General features: G+C 48.2%; 1 protein-coding gene across 18 annotated transcripts in view; it reads right to left on the bottom strand.

The window, feature by feature from the left end:
- LOC116941326 (actin-binding LIM protein 1-like) overlaps window positions 1-27,432 on the bottom strand; it is a 126,214-nt gene that overhangs the window by 50,277 nt on the left and 48,505 nt on the right. For all 18 annotated transcript variants that reach the window (XM_076066319.1, XM_076066311.1, XM_076066320.1 and 15 more), the window contains exons 2-4: window positions 21,876-22,016; window positions 8,239-8,422; window positions 5,830-5,939 (exon numbers count right to left, since the gene is read on the bottom strand). In XM_076066319.1, the coding sequence (XP_075922434.1) occupies window positions 5,830-5,939; window positions 8,239-8,422; window positions 21,876-22,016 (435 nt within the window). The remainder of the gene's footprint in view (window positions 1-5,829; window positions 5,940-8,238; window positions 8,423-21,875; window positions 22,017-27,432) is intronic.

Here is a 27,432-nt window from a genome sequence, read left to right as displayed (position 1 = left end):
GCTGCAGGATTTCAGTCATTCACGGCGTAGTGTGTTACCAATTGTTTTCTTGGTGACTATGGTCCCAGCTGCCTTCAGATCATTGACAAGATTCTCTCGTGTAGTTATGGGCTGATTCCTCACCGTTCTCAAGATCATTGCAACTCCACGAGGTGAGATCTTGCATGGAACCCCAGGCCGAGGGAGATTGACAGTTCTTTTGTGTTTCTTCCATTTGCGAATAATCGCACCAACTGTTGTCACCTTCTCACCAAGCTGCTGGGCAATGGTCTTGTAGCCCATTCCAGCCTTGTGTAGGTCTACAATCTTGTCCCTGACATCCTTGGAAAGTTCTTTGGTCTTGGCCATGGTGGAGAGTTTGGAATCTGATTGATTGATTGCTTCTGTGGACAGGTGCCTTTTATACAGGTAACAAGCTGAGATTAGGAGCACTCCCTTTACGAGTGTGCTCTTAATCTCAGCTCGTTACCTGTATAAAAGACACCTGGGAGCCAGAAATCTTTCTGATTGAGAGGGGGTCAAATACTTATTTCCCTCATTAAAATGCAAATCGATTTATAACATTTTTGACATGCGTTTTTCTGGATTTTGTTTTTGTTATTCTGTCTCTCACTGTTCAAATAAACCTACCATTAAAATTAAAGACTGATCATTTCTTTGTCAGTAGGCAAACGTACAAAATCAGTGGGGATCAAATACTTTTTTCCCTCACTGTACGTGCACGGCATCATCAGAACAGAACTGCAAGAAAAAATAAAATAAAATGACTTGATCAGGACCAAAGCTCCCACAAAGCCATGCGGGAGGGTGTGTGGTGCAGCTTGGCACCAGCTTTCATAAAGTGCAGTCGTGTCGCCAAAGTTCTCTGCGGTAAGTACAATGTCTTTAAAAACAACGGCGCTACTATGCCTCTCTAAATAAAATGAACGTTGAACCACTTGCGCGTTCCGAGATTCAGCGGTGAACGGGACCCCACCCTGCAACTTGCAGTCATCTCGGATTGGGAAAGGGTTAATTGGTGTGAATAAGAAATAAAAACGATACAATTATTTGAATGTTGTGTTTATTTTTACCTTTTTTTGTAGATACGATGCGAATAACGAGAGCATCATTTGAACCCGCGTGCCATCACTGAGGCCGCTATGGGCTGAAGTGTAAAAAAAAAAAATCACCGTTAAGAGAAGAGCAGTGGTTTCTATGTGTTTATCGATGACAAGGGCTCTTAACATTGCACGTCAACATCAACGGGATCCACTCAACATGGGCAACCCCCCCCCCCACCCTATATCCGACCCTCTCCCACCTCCCATTCGAAAACCAGGACCCCCATCAATGTGGCTTTTGTAACCTGTTTTTGTAACGTTCGTTTCTAAAGAGCCGTGTCACTTTTCCCGGAGGCAAAATGAGACGGACACTCTAAATTTTGTTTCCGAAACAAAGCCTGAGCGGTCTCCGGGAGGGTACTTTGGCTCTCCATCCATGATGAGCTGCACAAGAGCGTCCTTTTAGAATGTTTCAAGTGGCTAAACATTACACTGCTTTCCCTGCCCTTTCTCGTGCCAGCGCCTGACTTCTGTGTCTGGGAAATGCCTCGCATGTGAAAGCAAAAGAACACGGCACAAGAAATATCTGTTCGCCATTTCAGCAGGGTGTTTGTGCGTGCGTGCTAGAGCGTGCGTGCGTGCGCGCGAATGCGTGCGTGCGTGATTCGGGAGCGGTAGTGAAGCAGTTCGCGTGCTGCGCTACGAGGCCGAGGACCCCGAGTTCGATTCCTGCTCACGGCCAACACGAGTGATAATTATCTGAACTTGAGCTGGACCGGGCGTAGCGCTGGCCACCCATCCCGTCGTGTGCCGTGCCAGCCTTCATAGGTGCTCGCTGACAGCACTTGCCCCAACAGTCTGTTAGGGCTATACGGGGGAGATCGTTGTCTTTTGGTTAGCAAAACCTTGCTATGAACTCGGCGACCAGGGTTTTATTCATCTCACTGCTATCATCAGTGGCGAGCGATATCTCAACTGGTACTGGGCCACGCCTAGGTTGACTTAGCCTTTAAGTGAGCACCGGGTGTGCTCTGAAACAACATCGCCACTGGGGAGACAAAAGTGGCCCAGCGTCATTCTCGCCGCGCCACCCACTCGACTGCTGTCCCTGGCTTTAATAGGTGCTCGCTTGCAGTATTTGTCAAAATGTAGGCTATATTGGGGGGGGGGGGGCAGGGGGGATTTTTTGTTTGTCTTTTTTGTGTTTTACACGTACGTGCCGTTTCGCCACTGGAGGGCATGCCATCATTATTCGGGGAAACACTGGGCTGAGGCGTACGTCGACCTGAGAGACCTGAGCATTTCCACTCCATTGGTTCGGGGGGCAAGCCCTCGTGTTCAAAGTAAAAAAAAACAAATGTGCCCTAATTAGCCATCACGTAAATGCTGATCATATACAGTATAAGGACAATAGCCCTCGGATATCAGTGCGTCCAATTACTCGACTGCGCAGGAGATTTTTTTTTATTGCTCGAGTAAAATTAGCTCAAAATCAGCATTAGTCATGAGCAGATAATTAATGCCGGAATAAATAACATGCATCCCGAGCATGATATGAAGAATGGCGTTCCTCAGTTGGAATCGCCTTAAGGTGGTGCCTCTAGCGACGAGCATGAAAGCTGCACCATAGTGGATTTGCATTTTCAAACAATATTAAAGTATTTGGTTCTTTCGGTAAAGTCACGTAGATAGAAAAATAATGATAAAAAATAAAGTGAATAAAAATAATAATAAAACACTAATGTCGACTGTAGCCTGGTTCTTAATCGGAGTGTACTGGCAATCTATAATGTAGATTGTAGCCTGGTTATTAAGTTTGGTGAGTGTACTGGCAGTCTATAATGCAGACTATAGCAATGGTTATTTAGCTGGGTGAGTGTACTGGCAGTCTATAATGTAGACTGTAGCCTGGTTCTTAACCTTGGTGAGTGTACTGGCAGTCTATAATGTGGACTGTAGCCTGGTTTTTAAGCTGGTGAGCGTATTGCCAATCTATAATGTAGACTGTAGCAATTGTTATTAAACTGAGTGAACCGACTGGCAGTCTATAATGCAGACTGTAGCCTGGTTCTTAACCTGAGTGAGCGCACTGGCAGTCTATAATGTAGACTTATTCTGGTTCTTTCAGTAATAAAAAATAAAATAAGAATAAAATCTGGGTGGTCTAGCAGCAGAAGATTTTAAGGAAAACCGTTTGGTCTGTTCAATTAATGAAGCTGAATCAGTGATGATACTGTTCGTTTTTGTAACGAAGCTGTTCTTCCCTTATCTCCGGTTGTAGCCAATATTTTCATGAAAAAAATTGAGATGGACGCCATCCAGGAATCCACTCTATGCCCATCCTTGTGGAAGAGGCACGTGGATGAAACGTTCATCATCTGGCCACATGGCCGACCGGCTCTAAACCAATTCCTCAACCACATCAATTCCATACACCCAGCCAACAAATTAACCATGGAGGTAGAAAAGGATGGCATGCTACCTTTCATGGATGTTCTAATCAAAAAGAGACCTGATGGATCAATGAGCCATTTTGTCTACAGGAAAGTAACCCATACTGACGCCTCCCTAAAACCTGATTCCCACTCCCATCCATCTCAGAAGAATTCCCTCATCAAAACGCTACACCATAGAGCTCAATGTATCTCCGGCCATGAACACCTAACCAGTGAACTCAACCACGTACACCAAGCTCTCAAGGCGAATGGATACTCTGACTACACAATCTGCAAAGCCATCACCCCAACCGTGAGGAAGGAGCCATCTGAGGATCCAATCAAAACCATCACCTTTCCATACATAGCAGGGGTAACCAAAAAGATTTCCAAAATCATGAACAAACACACGATCCAGGTCCGATTTAACACAGTACATAAAATTTGTGATCTGATCCTATTTCTGAAGGACAAGATTTCCGGCATCTACAAACAAAGCTGTATCTTCGGCAGCAGTTAAATTGGGGAAACTAAGCGACATGTCTCGAACCGTGTTCGTGAGCATAAGGCAAATTTGAAACACGAAGGACCAATACTTCTGCCGTGGCTGATCATTATTTTAATGCGACTGACTCACACGAAATTTATTTCTCTAAGACGATGGTACTTTGCAAGCCTACGGACAATCAACAACGATTCGTTCAAGAAGCCATCCAAATATACAGACACAGACACAATTTCAACCAAGAGGATGGTTACGAGCTCAGCAATCATTGGAAGGATGTCATCAACCACTTTGGTTCATGACTTGATTTTTTTCTTGTCAACCTCCACCGTCAGCTGTGTGGGTGTGTGGAGCTAAGTGCAATGATTGCCTGGCGGCCCTTTGATTGGCGTGGACCTACTGCCGGTGGTGGGGTTTTCTCCTACATTAACATTAGCTGCCCCGCCCATGCTGCTGATATACTTAGGCTACGCCCATCTATAAACCTTTATAAACATCTTGCCTTTAGAGGCTAACCCGCCTTTTCCTGATGACGACCGCTTGTGTTGCGATCGAAATGCCGTGGGTTTTTTATTCTTATTTTTATTTTATTTTTTATTACAGAAAGAACCAGAATAAGTCTACATTATAGACTGCCAGTGTGCTCACTCAGGTTAAGAACCAGGCTACAGTCTGCATTATAGACTGCCAGTACGCTCACTCAGTTGAATAACCATTGCTACAGTCTACATTATAGATTGCCAATACGCTCACCAGCTTAAAAACTAGGCTACAGTCTACATTATAGACTGCCAGTACACTTACCAAACTTAATAACCAGGTTACAGTCCAGATTAGAGATTGCCAGTACACTCACTCCGATTAAGAATCAGGCTAGTATACATTAGTGTTTTTTTATTATTTGTATTTTTTATTTTATTTTTATAATTTTTATTCACTTTATTTGTAGCATTCTTTTTCTATCTACGTGACTTCAAAGAAAAAAAACAAAGAATACTAATTCCTGCAGTTACGAAATTTTAAGTCAAATGTTAATATTAAAGTCATGCTCAAAGAGAGAAATACTAATAAAAACTCAAGCATTCTTAAGTACTCTTGAATCTCATTTTTATGTTATCCGTATTCATGGTGATTAGTACGATAAATTTGCGGATGACAACCTGCGAGTGAAGACCCGACGTTCGCGCAGTTTTTTTTGCGAACATTAATTTAAGTGTTGTCGAGGGGCAATTTAAGTAATAAAAGAAAGACTCCTATTCACGTATCCAGGTTAAAACTCCACGTAAATTCCATTTGCCCACGGGCGCTCGAGACAAAATTCGTCCGCCTGCATCTGTTCCAGCATTCAAACTCCAGACTAGCTTTGATCCGCAACGTTAAATGTGGGGAGGAGAGCACGGGACTATCTTTAGCTATAGAAAATACACCGAGAACATGTCGATCAGAGAACACACACGCACAAAGTTTGAAACGTCACGTTGAGCGTTCAGAAAAAAATAAGCTGGGTTGGACAGGACACGTCGATGGTATGGATGGTGGCCGGAACTCGAGATTAACAGCGGAATGGCAGCCAAAGAAGGGATCAACTCTCGAGAGGAAATCTACCACAGAGATGATATCATAAACTCGGCTCTTGGGTAGAAATGAAATGGACCGTTGCATCGCGAGGCCATGAGAGATGGCGATGGCTTGACAGAGACTTCATTCAGCAATGGATAGATCACAGCTGATGACGATTTGATTATGATGATGATGATGATGAGATATGTGCATTGGCTTTAAGACAACCAAAATGCTGAGGTGTTAGAGAAGCGGAGGTTCAGGCGGCTGGGCCACCAGGACTCACTGCTGGGGTTGCTGGGGTCGCGCAGCACGGGCGAGATGGGCTGCGTACACTCATGGCACAAGCACTCCCTCCCGTTGAACGTGACACGGGCCCCTGACGGGAACGGTTGCCTGGGGGGGAGGGGGCGTGGGAACAAAAGTAGAACACGGGTGGAACACTGCTGTTACTCATGGTCCTCACCCAGTGAGAGAACAGATCACCGAGTAGTGTAGCAGTTAGCGCACCGTAGCGGTTTCGCGCGCTGGATATGAACCCGGGCGGCCCGAGTTCGATTCCCGCTCACGGCCAACACCAGTGAGGATTATCTGAACCGGTCCTGGGCCTCCCCTCAGTCGCCAATGAGTCCCTGGTGCGGTGTGTAAACATCGCCACTAGGAAGACAAAGGTGACTGGGCGTGGTTGTCGGTCACCCACCCCCGCGTGTGCCATGCCGGCCTTCATAGGTGCCCGCAAGCAGCACTTGCCCCCACAGTCTGTTAAGGCTATACGGGGGATCTTTGTCTTTGTCACCCAGTGAGAAAACACATCCCCGAGTCTCTCACTCCCACTGCGGGTTATACAAGTGCAGACATTAGAAATTATGTAAACATTCACGAACATTATAAAAACATTTGCATTATTATATCTAACCGCACAATACCATTTGGATTTATAAAGTACCCACACCCATGACCAATGCACCTCAATCTCGTCAGATCTTAGAAGTTAAGCGGGGTTGGAGCGACCTTCACCAACCTGCACGGTGAAGTATGGTCAAAGTTAACCGACGTGCTGCGAGGAGGCCCTTCATCCAACGGTGCATTGGCAAAAAGGGCTGTACAGGAACGAATACACGGACAAAGCATCTACACGCGACCGCATCTCAAGACGCCGTACAGACAGGGGAATGTCCACCGACAGCCTTTGTGGAGGTTTCCTCTACAGCAGGGAATCGTGGGCATTGAGATGATCACATTGTGGCCAGAAAGGGCAAAGAGGCTGACGTTATGGACCAAGCGTGAATTGGAGATGCACCATGAAGTCGCCACCCTTCCCAAGGCTACACCAGGGGTAGAGGCGGCGTGCCCTAGGGCTACACGAGCAGGCAGCCACGCGCTCCGTGATAATGAAGCGAATTCCATTGTACGCTCCACGTGTAGCAACAGTTACTGCGGACCAAGGGCAAAGCGTTAATGGTTATTTAGTATTCAGCACAACTCCTGCCTGTTGCCTATGACCCTGCAAATGTCCGCGTGCAGTGTTTTCTCCGACGTGAATTGAAACCTGATGCAGATGCGATGCATGTCCTCACTTAATTCCCACACCCGCAAAGTGAGCGTGAGCTTGAGAACCGTCGATTGCTCACTCCAATGCGGCGGCGTTCGTGGATGTTTATTGACATAGACATTATATACTATATAAATTACATCATCATCTTGAATCTTAATCCCCCCCCCCCCCCCACCGGGGTATAGCAAGGTGGAGCCTGCGCTAATCAAAATAAATTCTCTGCATGCCTTGGACATGCAGAGGAACACCTTGGATGCGACCTGGTTTGAGTGCGCGGTGTGATTAGGCAGGGATAAGAAATGGAAGGGAGTACGATGGTGAGTAACTGCGTCGATTCGGCGGCCTGGCACCGCTCGTCTTGATTTAATATCCTCTGCTAGCGTCCGTGTGGTGGTGTGTCACCTCACTCTTTGGTTCTATTCGGCAAAGTCACGTAGGTAAAAAATAAAACAACAAAAATCACGACGTCTCTACCACAACACAAGTGGCCTTCATGATGAACATTATAAAAACATATTATAAAAACATTTGCATGATAAAGGCCACTTGTGTTGTGGTCGAAACGTCGTGATTTTTGTTGTTTTATTTTTTACCTACGTGACTTTGCCGAATAGAACCAGAGTATGGATCCTTGCAGTCACGAAAGCTTTAAATCTAGGTGTGTCACCTTGCCAGGCTTAGACGGAGCTGACTCCTGAACACAACCACATTGATGTGTGCAACGGGGCAAATCCATGCAATATTCAACAGTAAATGGTGTTGTTGGAAATACTCTGGGGGGGGGGGGGGGGGGTTGGGAGTGCTTTCAGAGAAAGTTAAATTGAGACTTGAATTAGGTCAGTGCAGCTTTGTGCTTATTATCAAACAATATCGGCCCGCTTTTCCAAACTGAATCGGGTCGCGGGGGGCAGCGGACTCCACCAAGGTCTTCCAACCTGCCCTGTCCTCCACCTAGCGGCATCAACCGTGGCTCCCGGACCGCCGGTCGCTCCTCGGTCTTCCCAGCGCGATCGCGGGCGGCCTCTGGGTCTACTGCCTGGAGGACGTCCTTCGAACGTCTCCCGTTCGAAAGACGTCTCTCCTTCGAACGGGTTCGTAGCGAACGGACCCGGGGCACCGCCCAGCCTGCAGGGCGCTCACCTGCACACGGAGCACACGAAGCACCGGGGGTGGTAGGTCCTGCCGAGTGCCGTCACCACCTCTCCCTCCACAAAGTCGCCACACGCCTGGCAGCGCGTGCCGTAGAGGCGCTGGTAGTCCAGCGTGCACACGTACTCGCCGTTCTTCACGAAGAAGCCGCATTGCGCCAGGTCGCAGCCGCACACTGCGGGAGCGAGAGAGACGAGCGAGCGGAAGCGCGGGCACCGCGGGGCGGTGAGGAGGGAGGCAGGCAGGCAGGCGGTCGGTCGGCCGCTCTGACGCGTGGCGAACTGAGCGGGTGGCGGTATTAAGGCTGAATTAAAAAAAACGAAATATTAAAAAAACGCACTTCCCATCAGCACGGTTGGCTACGTACGGTGCGAAAGAAGTCCAACATGCCTACATACAGTACATACTTACACGGAACAATAATGTCAGGATTAATCATAAACTCACTCAACAACTTTTTCACCAACCTTTTGTCTCCTAAGGGTCAAAGTTTTGCGATTAAATTACATTTCAGGATGGACGGGGCAGGTGATTGGCCAACATGAAGGGGTTACCTCTGGGACAACGCTGGCAATGATTCACCCACATGCCCCACTTCTCGAGGATAAATTATTAAATATGCTGCTGCACGTCCGTCTGGTAAACACACAGCCTTATGCACGCTTACTGTCCGTTAATCCACTGCTGAGCGAGCCCCGACCCACAACATATTGCCAGTAAAAGGTATTTTACCATACTTCACCAATCTGGTCAATTGTAGTGGGGGGCGGTGAAGGTGGGGGGAGGTATAGAACAATATTTAGTTTTTGCTACACTGCCCTCTACTGCCCCCGCAACGCCAACTCCACCTGTCCGTCTCTGTGCCGAAGTGGTCGGATCTTCCAAGCACTGCCACAGACTCAAACGCTGCTTAAGCTTTCTGAGGTCTGACGGGACCAGGCACATTCCGGACGATTTGGTCAGCCCCCTCCCCCCCCCCCTGACCGGAGAAGACATTCTTGATTTTTTTACTTTTTCAAAGCGGGTTGGCTTGAATTACCGAAGAATTACATTTTTCCAAAAGGCCATCCTCAACGAGAACACAGCGACAAAATCTACGGCCTTAAATCCGCGCGCGCCAATTTCCCGCGCCCGCGTCTCGGCCCGCACGCGCTGGACGCATTTTGTTGAATAATTTTTCGTGGTAATACATTTTTTCCCCCCTCCCCTATAGGCGCCGCTCGCCTTTACGCGACCGCTCTCACTGGCCAGCGAGAGCCTCGGTGGCCGGGATTGACCGTTTTAATTAAAAGTCTCCGTGCACGGCTTGCGGAGGAGCACGCGCAACGATCAAAAGGCTGGTGGTGGAGGAGGAGGAGAGGAGCCGGGGGAGAGACGGGGGGGGGGGGTTGGTGCAGAGCAACCAGGTGAGAACCGTATGTCATCGGCACCTAGCGCTCTGCTCGCGCGTAAAAAAATATATATATAACGTTTTCTTTGGTTCTTTCGGTAAAGTCACGTAGAATGAGAATAACATAATATTGTGTTATTTTATTTTATCAATGTATTATTTTATTCTCATTCTACGTGACTTTACCGAAAGAACCAAAGAAGATGAATCCTTGCAGTCACGAAAGCTTTAAATCGAAATATATAACAAAGTTCACAACGCATCCCTGCCTCCCGCGCGCCCGCACTGCCGCTCCGACGCGACGTTTGCAGTCACGGGCGCGGGGACGGAAATAAACGCCCCCCGTTAATCGCCGGCGCTCATAATGTCACAATGTGAACGGAGAGAAAATAGGGCGCCGCACGTACCCCGAGAGAACGCGACATGCAGGGGGAGACGCGCAAGCCAAGGTGACATTTTCAACGTCACACATGTTTTATTTACAGCCCACTTCATCGATCCGTCGCTGGGTAAAGGTTTCCAACGTCGCATCAGTCGTAGAGGTTGTTTGACCATACTTCACCACGCTGGTCAATGCGGGTTGGTGAAGTTTGGGGGGGGGGGGGCTGGGGGGGTCCCCGGGTGGGGTCCCCATGACCGGTTCACACATTCAGCACTGATGTTGGGCGCGGCCGGCGATAGGGTCATAACACATCGCCCTCATCACCGCACTACCAGTATACTGCCTACAAATAATGTATATACGGTGATTGATTTAGGATATATCTGTTACTTATACAGTATATCAAATTATACAGAGGTTCCCTTATCACATGGGATGCATTTGGGCTGCTTGGTTTATCATCTTAAAGAGTTAGCCATACCAGAGCTCTTTCTCGCAGTTTAGTTTCAGCAATGGACTAATCTTTGCACACCAACGTGCACACGGTGCAGCCCTGTTTAAACAAAAAAAATAATTAAAGCACCTCTCCCGAATGTGTTTTACCAGGACCTCCACCACATGCCCGTGCTTTGATAAGGCCCTTATTTTAACGAACAAAAAGCGACATGGGGGTTAGTTTTTTTGGCCCGACTTAAATTCCGTTCGCAAACATTAATATTTTTTTTAAAAAACGAAAGCTTAAATGGCTGCAGAAGGACCCAGCGTTACTCGCGCTGCCACTCTCACAGGGCACTCGAGATCTGTGGCTCAACGTGAAAGCCGTTTCTCCGTGCCGACAGCGACCGCTCGTGAGCACCGTGTCTCTCTCATCGCGAGCACTGAACGCGTGTCTGGCCCTACACCGGTAGCGTAGCTGGTGAGCGTGCAGGCGGTGCAAACGCAACAAGGACCCTCTGACCAGAGTGACCGATGCACGAGGCTACAAAGAGCAGGGGGAAGGTCGGGGAAAGCGCCGGGCTACGAGAGAGAGGGGGGGGGTCAAAGATTGGAGCACGGTGGTGGCCCCATTTCATTCGCCGTACCAGGGCTCAAGTGCCAACCACGCTGCCTGCGGCCACACTGCTTAGCGCCACGTGGCTGTTGTGCGAGTTTGATCGTCACGTCTGTCGATCAGAGACGCACAGCAGAGGTTCGTGAAAAACACGAGGCGTTTCTACGCGAGGCGGAGGTAACGGCAAGTAACTCTTGGACCAGCCCCGTATTTGAAAGCGCGCCTTTCCATTCGAATTGGCCTGCCGAGGTGAAACCTTTAAATAAATAAAGCCCGTGTAATGACGCGCCCCTTCGCCATCGTTATCATCATTCATCATCCGCCATGATAATTATCACCATCAGCAGGGGCGGAGCCAGAATTTTGATTTTGGGGGGGCTGACTTCAATATTCTGAGATATCCAGTGTATGTTTTCCAATGGGCGCCACAAATGTATAAAACAAATTTTATTGGATTTGAACGCGGAGTTTATTAATAGGTCGGAGCCGCTGATGTGGCTAATAAGTTCGATAAGTTCGAAAGGCTGCCGCTCAAGCAGCCTGCAGGGCAGCACAAGGTGGCAGCCTGCAGAGCAGCACACAAGGTGGCAGCCTGCAGGGCAGCACAAGGTGGCAGCCTGCAGCATTTTGCAGCAGCCGGATATCCGGTTATCCCGATTACCGACTTTCCCAAAATTTCAGGGGGGGCTGAGCCCCCCCCAGCCCCCCCTGTGGCTCCGCCCCTGACCATCAGCTAGGATCTATCCACCGCTGGAAGACAAGAGCACCTGCTCAAGCCGCCGTAAATATTGTCACCACGACGCAAGCCAAATTCACAAAGCCAGGTGGTGAATGTTGAACGCGCGAATCGCAAAGTAAATCCTCTAAAGCTTTCACCTTTCCTGCGGTTTATTTTATTTAATTTGCCACTCTAACCCTCCGAAGGCCTTTCAAACTCACCACTATAGACGTCCGCGGCCCTATTTAGATCGATAGGCACACTGCGCTTAAGCAAAGCAAGCGTGATGCTAGCGTTCCGTTACCCCTCACCTCCCAGACCGCTTGGTGCCATCGCCGTGGATTAACGCAGCTGTCGTTCGGACACAAACCAGCAACGAGGGCGCGAAATTTGTTGGGTTTTCCACGCTCGATCAGCACTTTGGATTCCGTGGGGGTATATTTACTGCGCCGCTCCAGCTACGTAGATTTCGACTCACAATTCAAAGCCAGGCAGGCAGGGGGTCAACATGCACAACTTTCCAAAAAAATATATATGGCTGTACCGACAACTACGCTAAAACTAAACTGGTTATAGAGGCTGGAATTCTCTGTTTTAGCATTTTGTGACTTTAGGTCCTTTATTAAACTGTGGCAATGACATAGAAAAATAACTCTGCTTATGATTAATGTATAAAGAATCAAATGTTTGTTTTCATTATATTTAAAAATATATAAATCCAGGGTGGAATGGTGTCATATTATTTAGCGCTCCTCACCATGAACCCGATGACCTGAGTTTGATTCCCAGCCACGGTTATCGGCAGTGACAAGTCACGTGTCAACCGTTCATGGACTCTCCTCTCCTTCACCAACCTGCACTTACAAATACGGCTTAGAGAGGCTTTCGTCCAGCAGAGGATTGACAAAAGGCCATACAATTGCATCAATTATAGTTAATCATGTTGTTGTTATATCATTGAGCCCTTTATACAACATGCTAATTTGCCATCCTGGACACACAGACGACCGACGGATACTTTTTTTTTTTACAGCGGGGTAGAGAATGAGCGTTGAGAACTTTAACAATGTTTACATTTCCACAACTGCTTCTACATTGCCACGAACAGCATGAGACAAATTAATGCTACGCACGATGTTTCCCCATAACGAACTAAACATCACTGAATCACAGCCAGTAGGGAGGGGGGGAGTCTCAGAAAGGCTGCCAATTGGGCGATTCTTATGAAAGTTTCAGAACGGTGCTCGGTATGCTGCACTAGCGCTCACATGATCGGCGTTCATTTGAATTTTTTTACTCCGACTTGCTTCTGATCTCTTCCTTCTCACACAATGATGTAGCGTGCGCAAGTTAATTATGCATTCCCCTCTCGTCAAACAACTGGAGCTGAACGGGAAATGTATCGGAAAATCACATCATCAATTAATATTGTAATTCTTTACCTTGAATTGCATCCAAAATCAGATCTGTTTAATCTCACGTAATATATATTTAAATGTCACTGCGACGGCTTTAAAACTTTGTCGTGTTATTTTTTTTTGCCGGGGAGATTGTGCTGCGTGAACAAACAAACGGAGCGCGGGAAAGCACAATGGCACAGACACGCGGCTAAAAAACGCTGATGGGCATTACAGAGCTCAGATGATTGGGGCAGGATAACGTCATCTTTGTAACAACAACAAAAACACGACGCACTCTCAATCTGCTCAACATAGCAATAATTTTTTTTTTCACCGTAGAAAACACAAACGCAGGAATACCAAAATGCATCTGAACAGCACAGGACAGACACCTGCTATAACAGCTGTGAGCGAGGGACTGGCAGCCTTGATAAATGGGGTTGAGGGGAGGGGACCCAACGCTAAATAATGAACGCTGGCGAGAGACGTACTTTCATCGTCGGCCAAAATGCATACGAGCCCAAAAACACGCCCGGGCGTAACGGGCCAAGTACGCAGGGCCACGGTGGACAAAGGTAGCCCGGAGAGGTACCGACGGCTCGAAAATTCTTCGTCGCAAAACGGCCCCTTCACGATTCCCCCCAGTGTGCTTTGCACCGGTCAGCCGAACCTTAAAATCTGACGGTGCGCAAAACGCTTACCCCCCCCCTCCACGCGTGCGTAGTTCTTTGTTCGGATTAAAGCGAGTTATTTTGCGGAAACTACAGTTACTGTTGTTGCTGTTGTTGTTTTAATATCCCCGAAACGCATTTGAAAGCAGTGTGTTCGTGACTCATCATTTAAGTTCCTTTTGGGTTAGACCGTGGAGGTATAATGTGACAGGATCTAAACAATTTTGTACCATGATATTGGCCGTGAGAGTCCCACGTGTGAAATGAGCGCGTTCGTACGGTATCAAAAATGTGCACAGCTCTCGCACACGTTTAAATACCCGCTCTTTCAAAGTCACTCGCAGAGCAAGGACGAATAACGCTTTCTTCATGTGGCAAACACAATCATCTTGATTCAATTGGACTGTCGGTAAGTGCATTAATTAATGAAAAAAATTCTTAATGTGTGCGTGTGCGGACAGTCCGTGGATTTTTCTGCTGTAGGCAAGAGGTCACGAAGAGCAAACCTTCCCTTCACTCTCCTGCGTTTGTTGGAAGCCCGAGGTGCATGACACATTTTGAGAGCCACCTGGTGCTTCTTACTCACAGAAAAGCATCAGAGTCGTCATATTTATTTATACTGGAGGAATCCGATGAGCTATAAATCTCTTTTTCACAGATGTCCAGTGGGGGCAGTTAAGAACGTATAGGGAAGCTCAATGTTGAGCACTAGAGTTTCACGACACATCAAAAAGATAAATGCCCTGTTCCCAAAACCCAGGTATGGATCTGGCCCAGGTACGAATCTGGACCATGCTCGAGTCATCGGAACAGTCTCCCACACTTTGTGAGCAGCATGGCTCTGAAAGCTCAATCCCTTCCGCTCTGTAATCCTTACCCCTCTTTCCCCATTCAAACCTCTACGACTCGTCGGGAAGTGACTTTTTTCAAAAAGAAAATAATCATAAAAATCGTTAACTCAGGCTCAGGCTAGGTTAGGCTATCCCAGGCATGCATTATTTTCGTTATTTGTGCACGATGTGAAAGCCCAGAAGAGTCAATCGGTTCAATTGGGGTTGGCATCCAGCTTGCTTGGTGCCGGATTGGCCCGGAAATGGCGCCATGTGGAACCCGTGTGCAGTAGGCCGGTTCACAAACCGAGCGAGCCTAGCTCGCCTGCCGATGGTCACGGAAACGTAGCGGAAGAGTCCCGTGGAGTCTGCAACGCGGACATCTTTGGCACGATCTGTTCACCGTCATAATCATCAACATCGGCCATGGTGAGCCCACTGCTGGATTCAGGCCTCCCGCAAACACCGTCGCCGTCTCTTGATTCGGCTCTCGTTTGCCTCGGCTTGCGCCGCACAAAATGCGAATTCTCTCTCTCCCTCCGCTGACCGCAGGAACTGGCGCACAGGCCGCGCCGAATCTACGCGACACGAGCGGCGCAGAAGCATTGCCGGCCTCGCTCCTTGTAGCCGACGAGCGCAACTGAGCGCCGATGAAACGGACGTCGTGGTCGGAGAAAATCGGCCGTGCCGGTCGTTGGTAGCTGCGAGCCTGAAATCCGGCACTGGGGAGACGAGAGCTCGTGGCTCGCAACTTTAGAGAAGCTCCCCCCCCCCCGTTGGCCGTCGAGTTACCACACCCTGGGCTTGCCAGGAAAATGCGGTCGTGCAAAGTGCAGACCTAATCTCATCATCCATCCTTTCTGGATGAAAGACCGTAGTAGTGTTGCCCTCCCCCACCTCACGTACGTGGGATTTTCTCCAGGTGCTCCGGTTTTCCTCCCACGTGTATAAACATCCGTTGACTGGCTGAAAACACACGAAAAAATATAGGATTGCAGAGCATGGGCAACTGTTGGTAGCGCCGGCTCACCAGCTGGCTTGCCTTCCAGCTTGGTCTGTGGTTCCTCAGCGATTGTGAGACGCAAACTTGCGCGAAAACAACGTTATACAAAACTAAACATTATTATTATGTGCGTTGCATGTGGTTAGAGGCAACTGCAAGGGGAACAGAGAGTTGAGGCCCAAATAACACGGATTATGCGTGCTGCCATTTCTGATGTTTCGTGAAGCGTCGGGCGGTGCGGACGGGGAACGGGTGATTTCCAACGAGATATTGTGTGTGTCGCTGCTATCGGATGAGCCCACTTCCGCTGAAACGCTGGCAACGCCGTCCGCTCAGTCGAATGAAAACAGCTTACGAGGGACGGCTTAGCCCAGACAATATGAGCAATTAATGCACAATTTGCATTATGGAAACACTGGGATTTGCAGAGGGGGAAAACAGCATCTCCGTACTGAAGCCATGATTGTTATAATCAACAAAGGATAAATGGCCACAGATGCAAAAATGTCAGTTTATTGTCACGGATCACGGGATCTCCCGACGGAGGAGAATATTATTCGTATAATTACTCCTGCATGAATAACATGTCACAATATGTCGCGCAAGGATATATATTTTTTTGCCATGTTCAATGAGCACAGTAAATCATTACTCTCGTGAACCGAGCAGTCCAATTGCTTTGCTATCTTCCTTTTCCACCGTCACGCTGCATACCCCGGTTTCAAACGTATCTCGAATACATTTGACAGTGAAATGTACGAGTGCTCAGAGAGTCTAAGGTACAACATGCATTCAGGAAGGTTTGCCTTGCATTATTATTTGATTAAAAACATTTTTTTACAAACCCACCGGTATCCTCTTTTGAAACATTTATTGTATTTAAACTTAAATAGCTGCCTACATGTCTTATCGCTTCGGTCACCATGTGCCGTTTGACCTTTCGCGTAACAGATACACGTGAACAATGACAGAAAGTATATTGAGTGGCAGGAAGAAGGACGCATGGACGAGAGAACATCTGCAAGTTCAGACATCGTACATTCTGACTCTGTAGAAAAGTAAGTCTGTTTGGGCAAAACTTGTCGCTGGATGGGATGATGGCCGATAGCTAGTCAACGGGAATTATGGAGTGGCAGCTAAGGTAAGGAATGCGTCTGAAAGTATGGCTACTGAGGAGTTGGAGCGAATAAATCGGTTCGTGAGCCGGTGGATTGTGTTCAGTTTAATTTATTTGGTATAGCCCTGTGAGCCATTCGGCGCTTGAATCGGGTGCAACCGCAACAAATATACAGCAGTGGCTTGATCAGGGACGACGATGACTGTGAATGACGTAAGAACAGTCGTGTACAGTACTTTGAAAGCCGTGGACCAAGAATAAGTGGTGTCTTAAGTGAGACTTGGCGATGCACCTATACTTATCCATTTCATCTTCATATTTTCGTTTCTAGTGTAACATTGCATTTTAATTCCATTCCTTAGGAACGAAGTGCAATGCTGATAAGGCGTTCTGCCATTTGAAACATGTCAAAACCTGAAACGTTAACGTATTTAGAATTAAAATGAACAGGTGACTTATTCTGCGGCATCACATATGCAAACAGAACCACACGGGATAATATCTATCCAACAACGTTATCGCTCAATGACCACTGGCCACTGCAGTGTGACCGCACTCCGCTTCACAATTGAAACTGTGGCTGGCACTGTTCCTCGACAATTATAACATTCTTTCTCCGGGGTCATAACGACCATTGCCTTGCGATCCCTGCGCGGAGAATGCCAAACATTCAGCGCCATCGGCGCTCGTGTCAACGGCCGCAAGAATCCAAGGTCCCAAGCGATTTTCTACCAAACTAAATTTGCGGGAAGCGAAAAGTAAACTTTAATTTCTTTATTTTTCACGTGTGTGCATATCTGGGCATCGGTGTTTGACGTGGCCGTGAGAAAGGAAGTTGCTTGCTAAGCTCGTAGCACACGCTGCGTTTCGACTCCGAGCAGGGGACGCAGCCAAACTGAAAGACGGGAGCGTTCGGTGGTTCTTCGTTACATTCCAGATAGGGCCCACGAAGTTCTCTCTCCCCCCCCACCCAAACTTCGTCACAGACATGAAGAGTTCGGCTGCACTCCGACTACCGTATTCTCTGGATTATACAACGCTCCGGAAAGTGGCACGTATCCCAAAACGATGAGCACGGTTGGCTACATTACAGCAAGAAGTTCAACGTACGTACATACAATACAGTTGAAGGAATGTGGTCGCAAACGCACACCGAATACTGGATAATAAGACACACTCACAACGTTTGCATTAGAAATCAGGGTGTGAAATCCCAAAGAAAGTTGAATATATTAAAACTTAACATGGGCTGGCGGCTGACTCGGCATTGACGTGCGAGTTCGACTGTTTGTGGCCGACTGTGTTCCGTTACAGGGCACTTCATGGCATTGGTGTCACATTGTTAAAAGGGGGGAGAGAGAGAGAAATAAGCAACTTAAAAAACAATGATTTACGTACAAATATTTTGGGTTCTCGAAGCTGTGTGCGTATGTATATATATACATAAAGTTGGAGGGTGTCCGGACGCCAATGACACCAGCAGTGGCTGCACCCCTGACTCTGAGAGCACGTCCTGGCCACCAGGAGTGTCGGGACACAAAGCCTCAAGTGGCCCACGGGACCAAATAACAAAAAAGGAAAGGAATTTTTTTTCTCTTGCGCTGCCGGTTGCACTCGAGTATGAAACGATCGCAGCTGCATCAAGTAGGGTGCTGTGAGCTGTGTAAGAGCACCCCCACGTCTTTAATCTCGTCAGTCCAAATTGAAGCCTTGTTTGCATTTCCCAGATAGCCTTGGCTCCAAATATGTTCAGGCAACTTTGTTTTCAGATACATTGCGAAAGATTATTCTATTAGACCGATAAACGTATCAATTCGCTGCTGTACGAAGGCTTTCCCCTGCCTGTCATTGGGGTTGTTTGGCTATTCTTCAGCACGCTGGTCAATGCGGTTTGTTGCAGGGGATGTCCAGGATGAAGTCAAATGTCACCCGACACTGATGTTAACCGTGGCTAGGTATCAAACTTACATTGCCGGGTTCATTGCAAAGTGGACAATGACACAGCTCCAATCCCTTTTCAGATATCTCTGTTTTCACATAGATTATTGCATGTAAAAAAAATCACACAATGAATGCAATCACAAACCCTTCGCTTACATTCCCACAATGTCCATAATAAAGGTTTTTGGGTTAGATCGCGTTTATTTATAAATGTGTCGTAACCCTCCACCACCCGACACGGCCAATCAGCAAAAAAAGTGTCACGTTGACAAAAGACAAATAATTCACTACTTCAGCCCACCGGTGTGTTGAAGAGTTAATCCACATTTACAGTTTGAGTACGACGTTTCGCTGGTAAATACTTCCAGCATCATCGGGCAATTCGCCAGAATGGTAAAGCCCTCGCTTGCTCCCGGTTTTTATATAGAGCAGCAGGGTGTCAACGTGACACTTTTTTTGCTGATTGGCCGTGTCGGGTGGTGGAGGGTTACGACACATTTATAAATAAACGCGATCTAACCCAAAAACCTTTATTATGAATAATATTGGTCGCGAAAGCCTACGTGTTAAACATTCCCACAATGCATAAAAAAAACAAATTGTGACTTATAAAAAATAATGAGCCTTGAAAAGTAACTTTTAAAAAGTACTAAATGTTTGCATCTTGTTTCCATGATACATCTGTCAGCGTTATAAGGTTCCGACTCCTTCCACTTAATAATAATTAAGGTCGTTTGTTTAATTATTTTCTGCCAGACTTAATTCACGTGGATTTTTTCCCCTCTGCCTTCTAAAAGTACGGTATTCGTGACCACTCTCATTGGGGCCCTATTAGCAGGCACAAGGTGGCTTTACGGCAGGACAGGTAATCTTCTTTAAATGAGGCCATTTGAGAGCTGAAAGCATGCCTTCAGGAAGAGAACAGTGGCAGTGAAACATGAAAGTCACGCGGGGGATACAAAATATGCCCTGACAGAAGCCGCTGCGAAAGACGTGGGCACGGCATATAGATTTCAGGATTTGCATACAAAATGCACACTTCCCTCGCATGCCTGGCTGAACAAAAGTCTTTTCAATGCGGGATCAAGTGGGTCAGGAATAACATTTACATCATTTCAAAACGAGATGCTGCCGCACTGTAACGGTTGGCGCTTTCGACTTGCAACCCACGAATCGCCGGTTCGATACGATCTCTCGGTGTGGCAGTTGAGAAAATTGGCTACTGGCACGTTTATTAAATCCCCCCCCCCCCCGTCCCTCCTCTCCAGATTGGGGCGAGAGGGGTGGGAGGGCCCAAGCGGGCCCCATTTATTTCCTTGCACCAGGGACGTGTGTTCTGAGCACGCCAAACACGAGTCGAAAGGCTTGTGAAAAACATATAATATTAGCCTACTTTACCTGCAAAAGCCCCACTGAGTCTCAAGACTATTAAAGAAGGGCCCCTGCTACATTGGGATGTTTAGTCAATGCCAGTCATGATTATTTGGATTGTGAGAGGAAACCGGGAGAGCCCGGAGAAAACCCACAATGTGCATGAGAGGGTGACGCTTGGCATGGCCATCTCCTGGTCACGCTATGGCCCTGCGCATCTACAACACCTGGTGGGCCAAGCCCTCGTGGTCAGCCATCCAATTACTGACCAGGTTCAGACCGGCTTAGCTTCCGAGATAACCCGACAAGATCGAGCACGTTCAGGGCGATCAGGTCAAAGAGAAAAACCGATATCGCTCACGGTAATAAGACACGAGATTTTCAATTCGCGTGAAACATCCCTTGGCCAGGGTGCACAGTGGGGGGAGGGGGGGAGGGGGTCATGGCTCCTCCGTTCCGCCGAACAGTTTCCAGATTTGACGCTGGAGGTCACGAGGCGTCACTAAAAAAAAAATGCTACATGACGGTTACGGGCGGTGCAAGCAAATCCTAGGCAAAATAAATATTAATTGACGGCATGTAGGCCGGGTGCCTTGATTATCGCTGATCAGGTTCCGTTTGCGAAGCTATGGTGACCCCTGGCAAGAGGACGAGGCTTGAAAAGAGAGAGGCGGACAGTGGACAGAATGAAGAGGTGAGCTGGGAAGTGTGCCGTCTCTCTGCAGGGGGACAGCCGAGGAAGATGCTATTTTAAGACTGTATAACTCTGTGATTAAAGTGCTGCCGTTGCATCGGTCATAGGTGCAGACTACTAATCATAGAATGTACCATGTTGTCTACACGGGTGCGTGCGTGCGTGCGTGCGTGTTATCCTGTTATCATGCCGCTTCGAGGCAAAGCGACTGCGGGACAACATGATGCCCGGTGGCTTACACGCATTCTCGTGTATTTGAGATTCCATTTGCCGCGTGAAATCGAAATAACCACAATACTCCATAGCTTTTCAAATCAAATGCCTCCCGGTACCACGTGTTATTGAGCGCGAATCTGTCGCTGTCCGCGATTACTCCAGGATAAGAGAGCTCACATCGTGGGTTTCATCTGCGAGCTCCCAGCCCCGAGCTCCCTGCTCAGCGGGAGACCCACAGTGGACGTCACCGACTCTCGAATGCAGAGCAACAATCGCCCCCCCCCTCCCCCCCAATTTTAACAGTCGGTGAGCCCGAAAGCGACTTGAAATAACAAGCAGAAGGAACAGCGTACACACAACAGCATTCACGAGCACATCTTGGACAGTGACCAAAATGCACTTGATTTATGCAGAGAGATGGACTACTGCTTGTTTATTTGTATTTATATATAAATATTTGCTACTCACAGTATCCCACAACAGCACTCCCCCCCACCCCAGGATTATTGGTTTGGTGGGTGTGTCGGTGTGTGGGTAGGTGGTGGAGAAACAGGAGTAGTCGGTTCACAGTACCCCATCCATCCTGACCCTTGGAAAGAACAGGGAAGTCGGTCAAATAGAAACGGGAACTATCAGCGCAGGTAGTGGCGCCGTACCCACAACAGTGGTTACGTGGGGCAGGGCAAGGGGAAAGGCACGTCGCCGGGAGAAACGACGGTCGGCGGTCGAGATCAGCGACGGCGTGGCAGCCAAGGGAGGGGACGCACCGAAGAGTACACGCCCCATCGTGGAGGCAGCGTGGGGTGGGGGGGGTGGTGTCGTTCGCTACTCGGAGCTCGCCCACCTTTGCAGGTGAAGCAGGAGACGTGGAAGTGGCGATTCTCCACGCGCAGGACCTCCCCGCGGCACAGGTCGCGGCACTTGTAGCAGTGGATCGCGGGCTTGTCCACCAACACGCTCTGCCGCTCGTCCTGACTCTCGGCCACTGGGGGGGGGGGGGGGGGGGTGGGGGGCGGTGCGATTGTTTTGCAGGGGCAAATGGGGAGCCGGGGGGGGGGGGGGGAATCGGGGTAGGGAGGGTGCAGAAGGTGAGACGGTGAAAAGCAAACGTTGCACATGAGACGAAATAAATGCGGTTAAATTGCATTCGATATGGTTGTGAGACTTGTTGCTCAACTTAACGGAAATCTTAAACTAATAAGAATTGGCGCGTTAAACGCTGATGCACTTGGCAATGTCATACTTTGTTTCGCTATGTCAGGTGGCGGAGGGCGTCACGACATGTATCCTGCCAGATGATCACTTGGCCTAACCCAAAACTCAATTTTGAATCGCAAACAAGGTTCTTGACGAATATCAACTCCGTGGTCGACGGTTCGCTCCATGTGCTAGAGGGAGCTTCTTCAGGAGCCTTGAAGAACTTTGAGCAGCTCCCAAGCAAGTGGGAGCGAAACGTCGGACACGGCACCGATCAACACACGGTACGAGCAGAAAGCACTTCGGAGAGCTACAGGGCAGAACTGCAAACACCTCCGGCATCGAGAGCCATCAATTTCTACCCCAAGCAAGGCGACGTGGCATGTGTACCCTCACGTACAGTATGCCGATTTGCTCGTCACTCTAACGATCTTGTTCCTCTCTTTCTTACTAGCCTGCAGTGTTTTGCGCTAAATCTGAAATATTCACTCGAAAATAATGTTACAGGCATGATTATTGGGTCCATGTGGAGTGATGTCACATGCACGTGATTACACCGTGTAACAAAAACATTTATTTTGTTCCTGGGTAGTAAGTGTTATTTCCTAATTGCTTGTGCCTAAAAAGTATAGAAAATGGCTATAATTCCCCACAAACTTGGCTTTTGTGACCAGGATAGTGATATTTTTTTAATTTAACTATTTTCAGTGAGACAACGTGTGCGTTTGTGTCTTTCGTTGACATAAAGTCCCGGTCACAAAAGCAAAGTTTCTGGGGATTATTAGCCATTTTTAAAATACTTTTTAGGCATACAATTTTAAAAACTTAGTACCCAGGAACAAAATTGTGTTACACCGTGTTGTTGATGAGAGCGTTACAGAGTTAGCGTGACAGCAGGATTCTGGCTTTTTATACATTGAGAGAATATCGGTGCACGCATTTCTTTCGGTGACCTGATAATAACAACCACGGCGGGAGGAGGAGGATTAATCCACACGTGATGCCTGCACGGTCGAAGGGACACGCGGAGGAACGTCGCACGCGCATTGTTGAGTGAAGGTGTTGAGTGCAGGAGTCCAAGTGTTTCAGGTGTTGAGCGCAGGTGTGCAGATGTGCAGGTGTTGAGTGCAGGTGTGGAGTGCAGGTTTGGAGTGCAGGTGTTGAGTGCAGGTGTGGGTGCGTTCGTTTCGCAGTCGCCAGTTTGCCACGCACACAACAGCGAGGCCACGTGAAGTGTCGAACACCCGCTGGCAGGAGGTCACGGGGCAGACCCAGGTGGCATGGGTCGACTGACTCAGATGAGTGGCCGATGCACCACCTGTGCCCCCTACTGTGCCAACTTGCTGCGTTTTAGCCGCCCGGCGCTCCGCTCGTTGTTGCGAGCGTCTCTCCTCCGCCCTCCGTTGTTGCTTGAGGGCGGCTGCCTCCAACTGCCCAGCAGCGTCCTTCACGAGCCTCCTCCACAGAGGCCGATCTTGACACCGCTGGTACCAGTCATCGGCAAGTCCACTCAGCTCCACATCCTCCTGTGCCACATCACTCCATCTCTTCTCTTGCCCGTGCCGCGCCCATTTAGCCCCCTCTATTCGGCCGAACAAAAGCTGTTTAGGCATGCCGTGGATGGGAATGCCGTGCACACACACACATGTCCACACACAAAGATAACCATTCTCCCCGACTCCCCACTATTCTCCCCGACTCCGCACCATATAGCCTTCATTTTGACAAATACTCTTAGCGAGCACCTATTAGAGCCAGGGACAGCACACGAGTGGGTGGTGCAGCGAGAAGGACGCTGGGCCAAATGTCTCCCCCAGTGTCAATGTTGTTTCACAGCACACCCGGTACTCACTAAAAGGCTGAGTCAACCTAGGCGTGGCCCAGAACCAGTTCAGATATCGCTCGCCACTGATGATGTTGGCAATGAGAATGAAACTCACTCAGGTCGCCGAGATCGTTGCACCGGGTGCTAACCAAAAGACAAAAACAAAGATCCCCCTTTAGTGAGGACTTACGAAGGCCGGAACTGTGGCACACGAGGGGGTGGGTGGCCAGCACCACGCCCGACCGCCTTTGTCTCCCAAGTGGCGATATTTACACACCGCACCAGGTACTCATTTGAGGCTGAGTCGACCTAGGGGAGGCCCAGGACCGTTAAAAAAATCGTCACTGGTGTTGGCCGTGAACTCGGATCGCCGGGCTCGTACAGCAGTGCGCTAACCGCGACACTACCGCTCCCACGTACACACACACACACACATGTCCGTCCACCCACGCACGCGCACACAACACACGCAGCTCAGCCGTTGGAGAATTAGTCAATGGAGCCGGGATGATTCGTTGATCGGGTCGATTCATCGACTAACAAATGTAAAGCAACTGCTTTTTTTTAGTGGTCGATCGGTTGGACTCCGATACAATTGGCGACCGCCTCGACATCCTGGCATCCCGAAGGCAGGAAACCCCCTGTGCCGTCGCACCAACCATGGCCTGACTAGTGATGTTGACGACGTCATCAAGCCCCGCCCCCTCACCTCCTGTCCAGCGGCACACATGGAAAAGGAGGTGAGACTTTTTTTGTTGTTGCCAAACTCTTTGTCGCATTCATTAGACCTCTTTTGCCAGTACCAAAAGATAATAATAGGGTTTTTATTGTTATATTTTGGTACTGGCAAAAGAGGTCTAATGATCTTCTTTGGTTCTTTCGGTAAAGTCACGTAGAATGAGAATAAAATAATAAATTGATAAAATAAAATAACACAATAAAATTCTCACGACGTTTCGGCCACAACACAAGCGGCCTTCATCAGGTGAAGGGACGAGACTGTCTGGAGGACAGCGTTGGAGCGAAAAAGCCACGCTCAGATCGCGACCTTTAAGCTGTGTGAGAAGAAACAAAGCGCCTTGACAAAGGAATTAGCATAGAATTTAGCATTGAAATAGCTGAGTGATTAGCTTGTGATGTAGATGCTCACCCCGAGCCCTCATTACTTTGATAGTGCATTGTCTTTGAGCTGTACGCCTTTTGGCGTCATCTAGTCGAGCACCAATTGGGTCGAGGCTCAAAAGAAAGCCGTCCCTTGGTGTGAACCAATCAGTTTCAAGGACAATGCATATACTATCATAGTATGTTTTTTGTTTGCATTTTGACTGCGGGTATTGTGGTTAATGCAGACATGAATCCTTGTAAAAAAAGGTTTCAGTTTTGTTGCCAGAAAAAAAGGGGAAAAACCCTATTATTATTCTTTGTCGCATTGTCCAATTAGCCGATCATCGGCAAGGGAATCGATTGCTGAAAATAATTAGAAAGCCGAGCTCTGGAATAATGCCATCTCAAGCCAACCCATCGTTGTGCAAGTTCCTTGCACCCCGACCTCGCCTTGCCAGGGGAATGGCCTGGGCAAGCAACGCTGACATTCAGCCCCCACGATCACGTCCCTGCTCCCGCTCAATGTATGGCCCTGAAATTACCGCCGGGACTTTAAAAGCTGGAGCATCTAAATGTCGTAACTTCTCACGACCTCGGCTACGTTAGACAGCAAGCAAATTATTTCGTCGTGAGCTTATTACACAGCCTTTTTGAGTCTCGTAAGGCCCTCCCAGAGTCAACACGGATTAAGCATATTGTCCCTTGGCTATGCACAAGAGTGGGCCCAGGGAAAACCCACTAACGAGATGCCAAATTAATGCCATCATCATGATCATCATCAGCCGTGATCTATCCACTTTTGGATGAAGGCCTATCCAGGCCATTGGCATCCCACACAGTCCCGTGATGCCACAACATCCATTTCACTCCCGCACATGAAGCTGGAGTCTCTGCTATCAAAGTCATCGCCCAAAACATTACCTGTTATATATTTGTACATTTAAGGCAACGTTATTGACAATTTGGTGAATGGTTTGTATCTGTGGTGGTCATCCTCGTAGGCTTAATTCTCGCCTTTGTCCGCCATTCCATCACAAATCTCGTCCACCATCAGTCATCGACCCTTCCTGCCCAAACTTGCGTTCTTTAATAGTCAATATACATAAAGACTAGCAGCTGTATACGTGTACGTACATAGAGTATGTGTAGGTGCATACAATTAAATGAGTGGGTGGGCAACCTATGGGCTGGTTTTGACCATTCGGGTCTCATCAACATGTGTGTGAACATTGCTAACTGAACAACATTAACTTATTATGCAAGGTCGATAGGCTGATAAAATAACCAAAAAAATGTCATGGATGCCTCATATGCCTAATAACGGGCAGCAAATACCTTGCAACCACCCGTGGCATGAATGATGAAGCACGCGTGTACCCCAAAACAGTCACGATGCGTGTCGATCTACTTTGTCTTTACAGCAAACGCGAATAAAACGTGGGCCACTGTCCACAGACAACCACAATCCTTCCCATACAAGTGCTTCGTGACTGTTGATGGAACTTGACAAATGGGCCGTCCATAAATGACGTCACGCGATTTTGGACGATTTTTGACCCCCCCTCCCCACCCTTCATCACACGGCGTCACAAAAAGTGAGACCCCACCTCAAATATGACGTCACAAAGCTCTGCCCCCCCCTCAAAAAAATAAAACATGCTTCGAATCGATTTAAACTATTGTCATTGTAGTGCGTATTTAATGTGGCGCTGCACTCTGATGTTGTAGGAGAAAACATTTATGAAAAAGTCTATTTAATTGAGTAGAACGTGTTATCTATATGTATTTAAAGTCACATTTCTCAAACCCCCCTCGTCACATATCGTCAATCCATACGGTTTAGCCCCTATTCTTGTACAGGGAAATTGCGTTTTCATGTCCGTACGGCTGTACGCCGTACGGACCAGAAAACGTTTGGACCTGAAAACGTTTGTACATTAAAAAAGACCGCATATACCAAACCGACAAAACAAATTACGTGAGAATTAGCGTCGCCATACGGGAAAGTGACTAATAGCTTCAAAGTTCACTGGATGCTATTCCAAGTGCAATGCGCGCGAAAGAATTTCATTATCGCCGTCACACCTACGAGGCATCGTGGGCAAAGAAAAAAAAACGACAGCCCAGTCACCAACGTCTACCCGCCTACTCGTCCCCACAGCCCAGTCACCAACGTCTACCCGCCTACTCGTCCCCACAGCCCAGTCACCAACGTCTGCCCACCCACTCGTCCCCACAGCCCAGTCACCAACGTCTACCCGCCTACTCGTCCTCA

Source organism: Petromyzon marinus, chromosome 11 (assembly GCF_048934315.1).
Source record: "Petromyzon marinus isolate PM22_M1 ecotype Great Lakes invasive population chromosome 11, UKy_Petmar_22M1.pri1.0, whole genome shotgun sequence".
NCBI classification, from domain to species: domain Eukaryota; kingdom Metazoa; phylum Chordata; class Hyperoartia; order Petromyzontiformes; family Petromyzontidae; genus Petromyzon; species Petromyzon marinus.
Note: the sequence above shows the minus strand (reverse complement) of the source record. Positions and strands in the feature narration are given on the sequence as shown.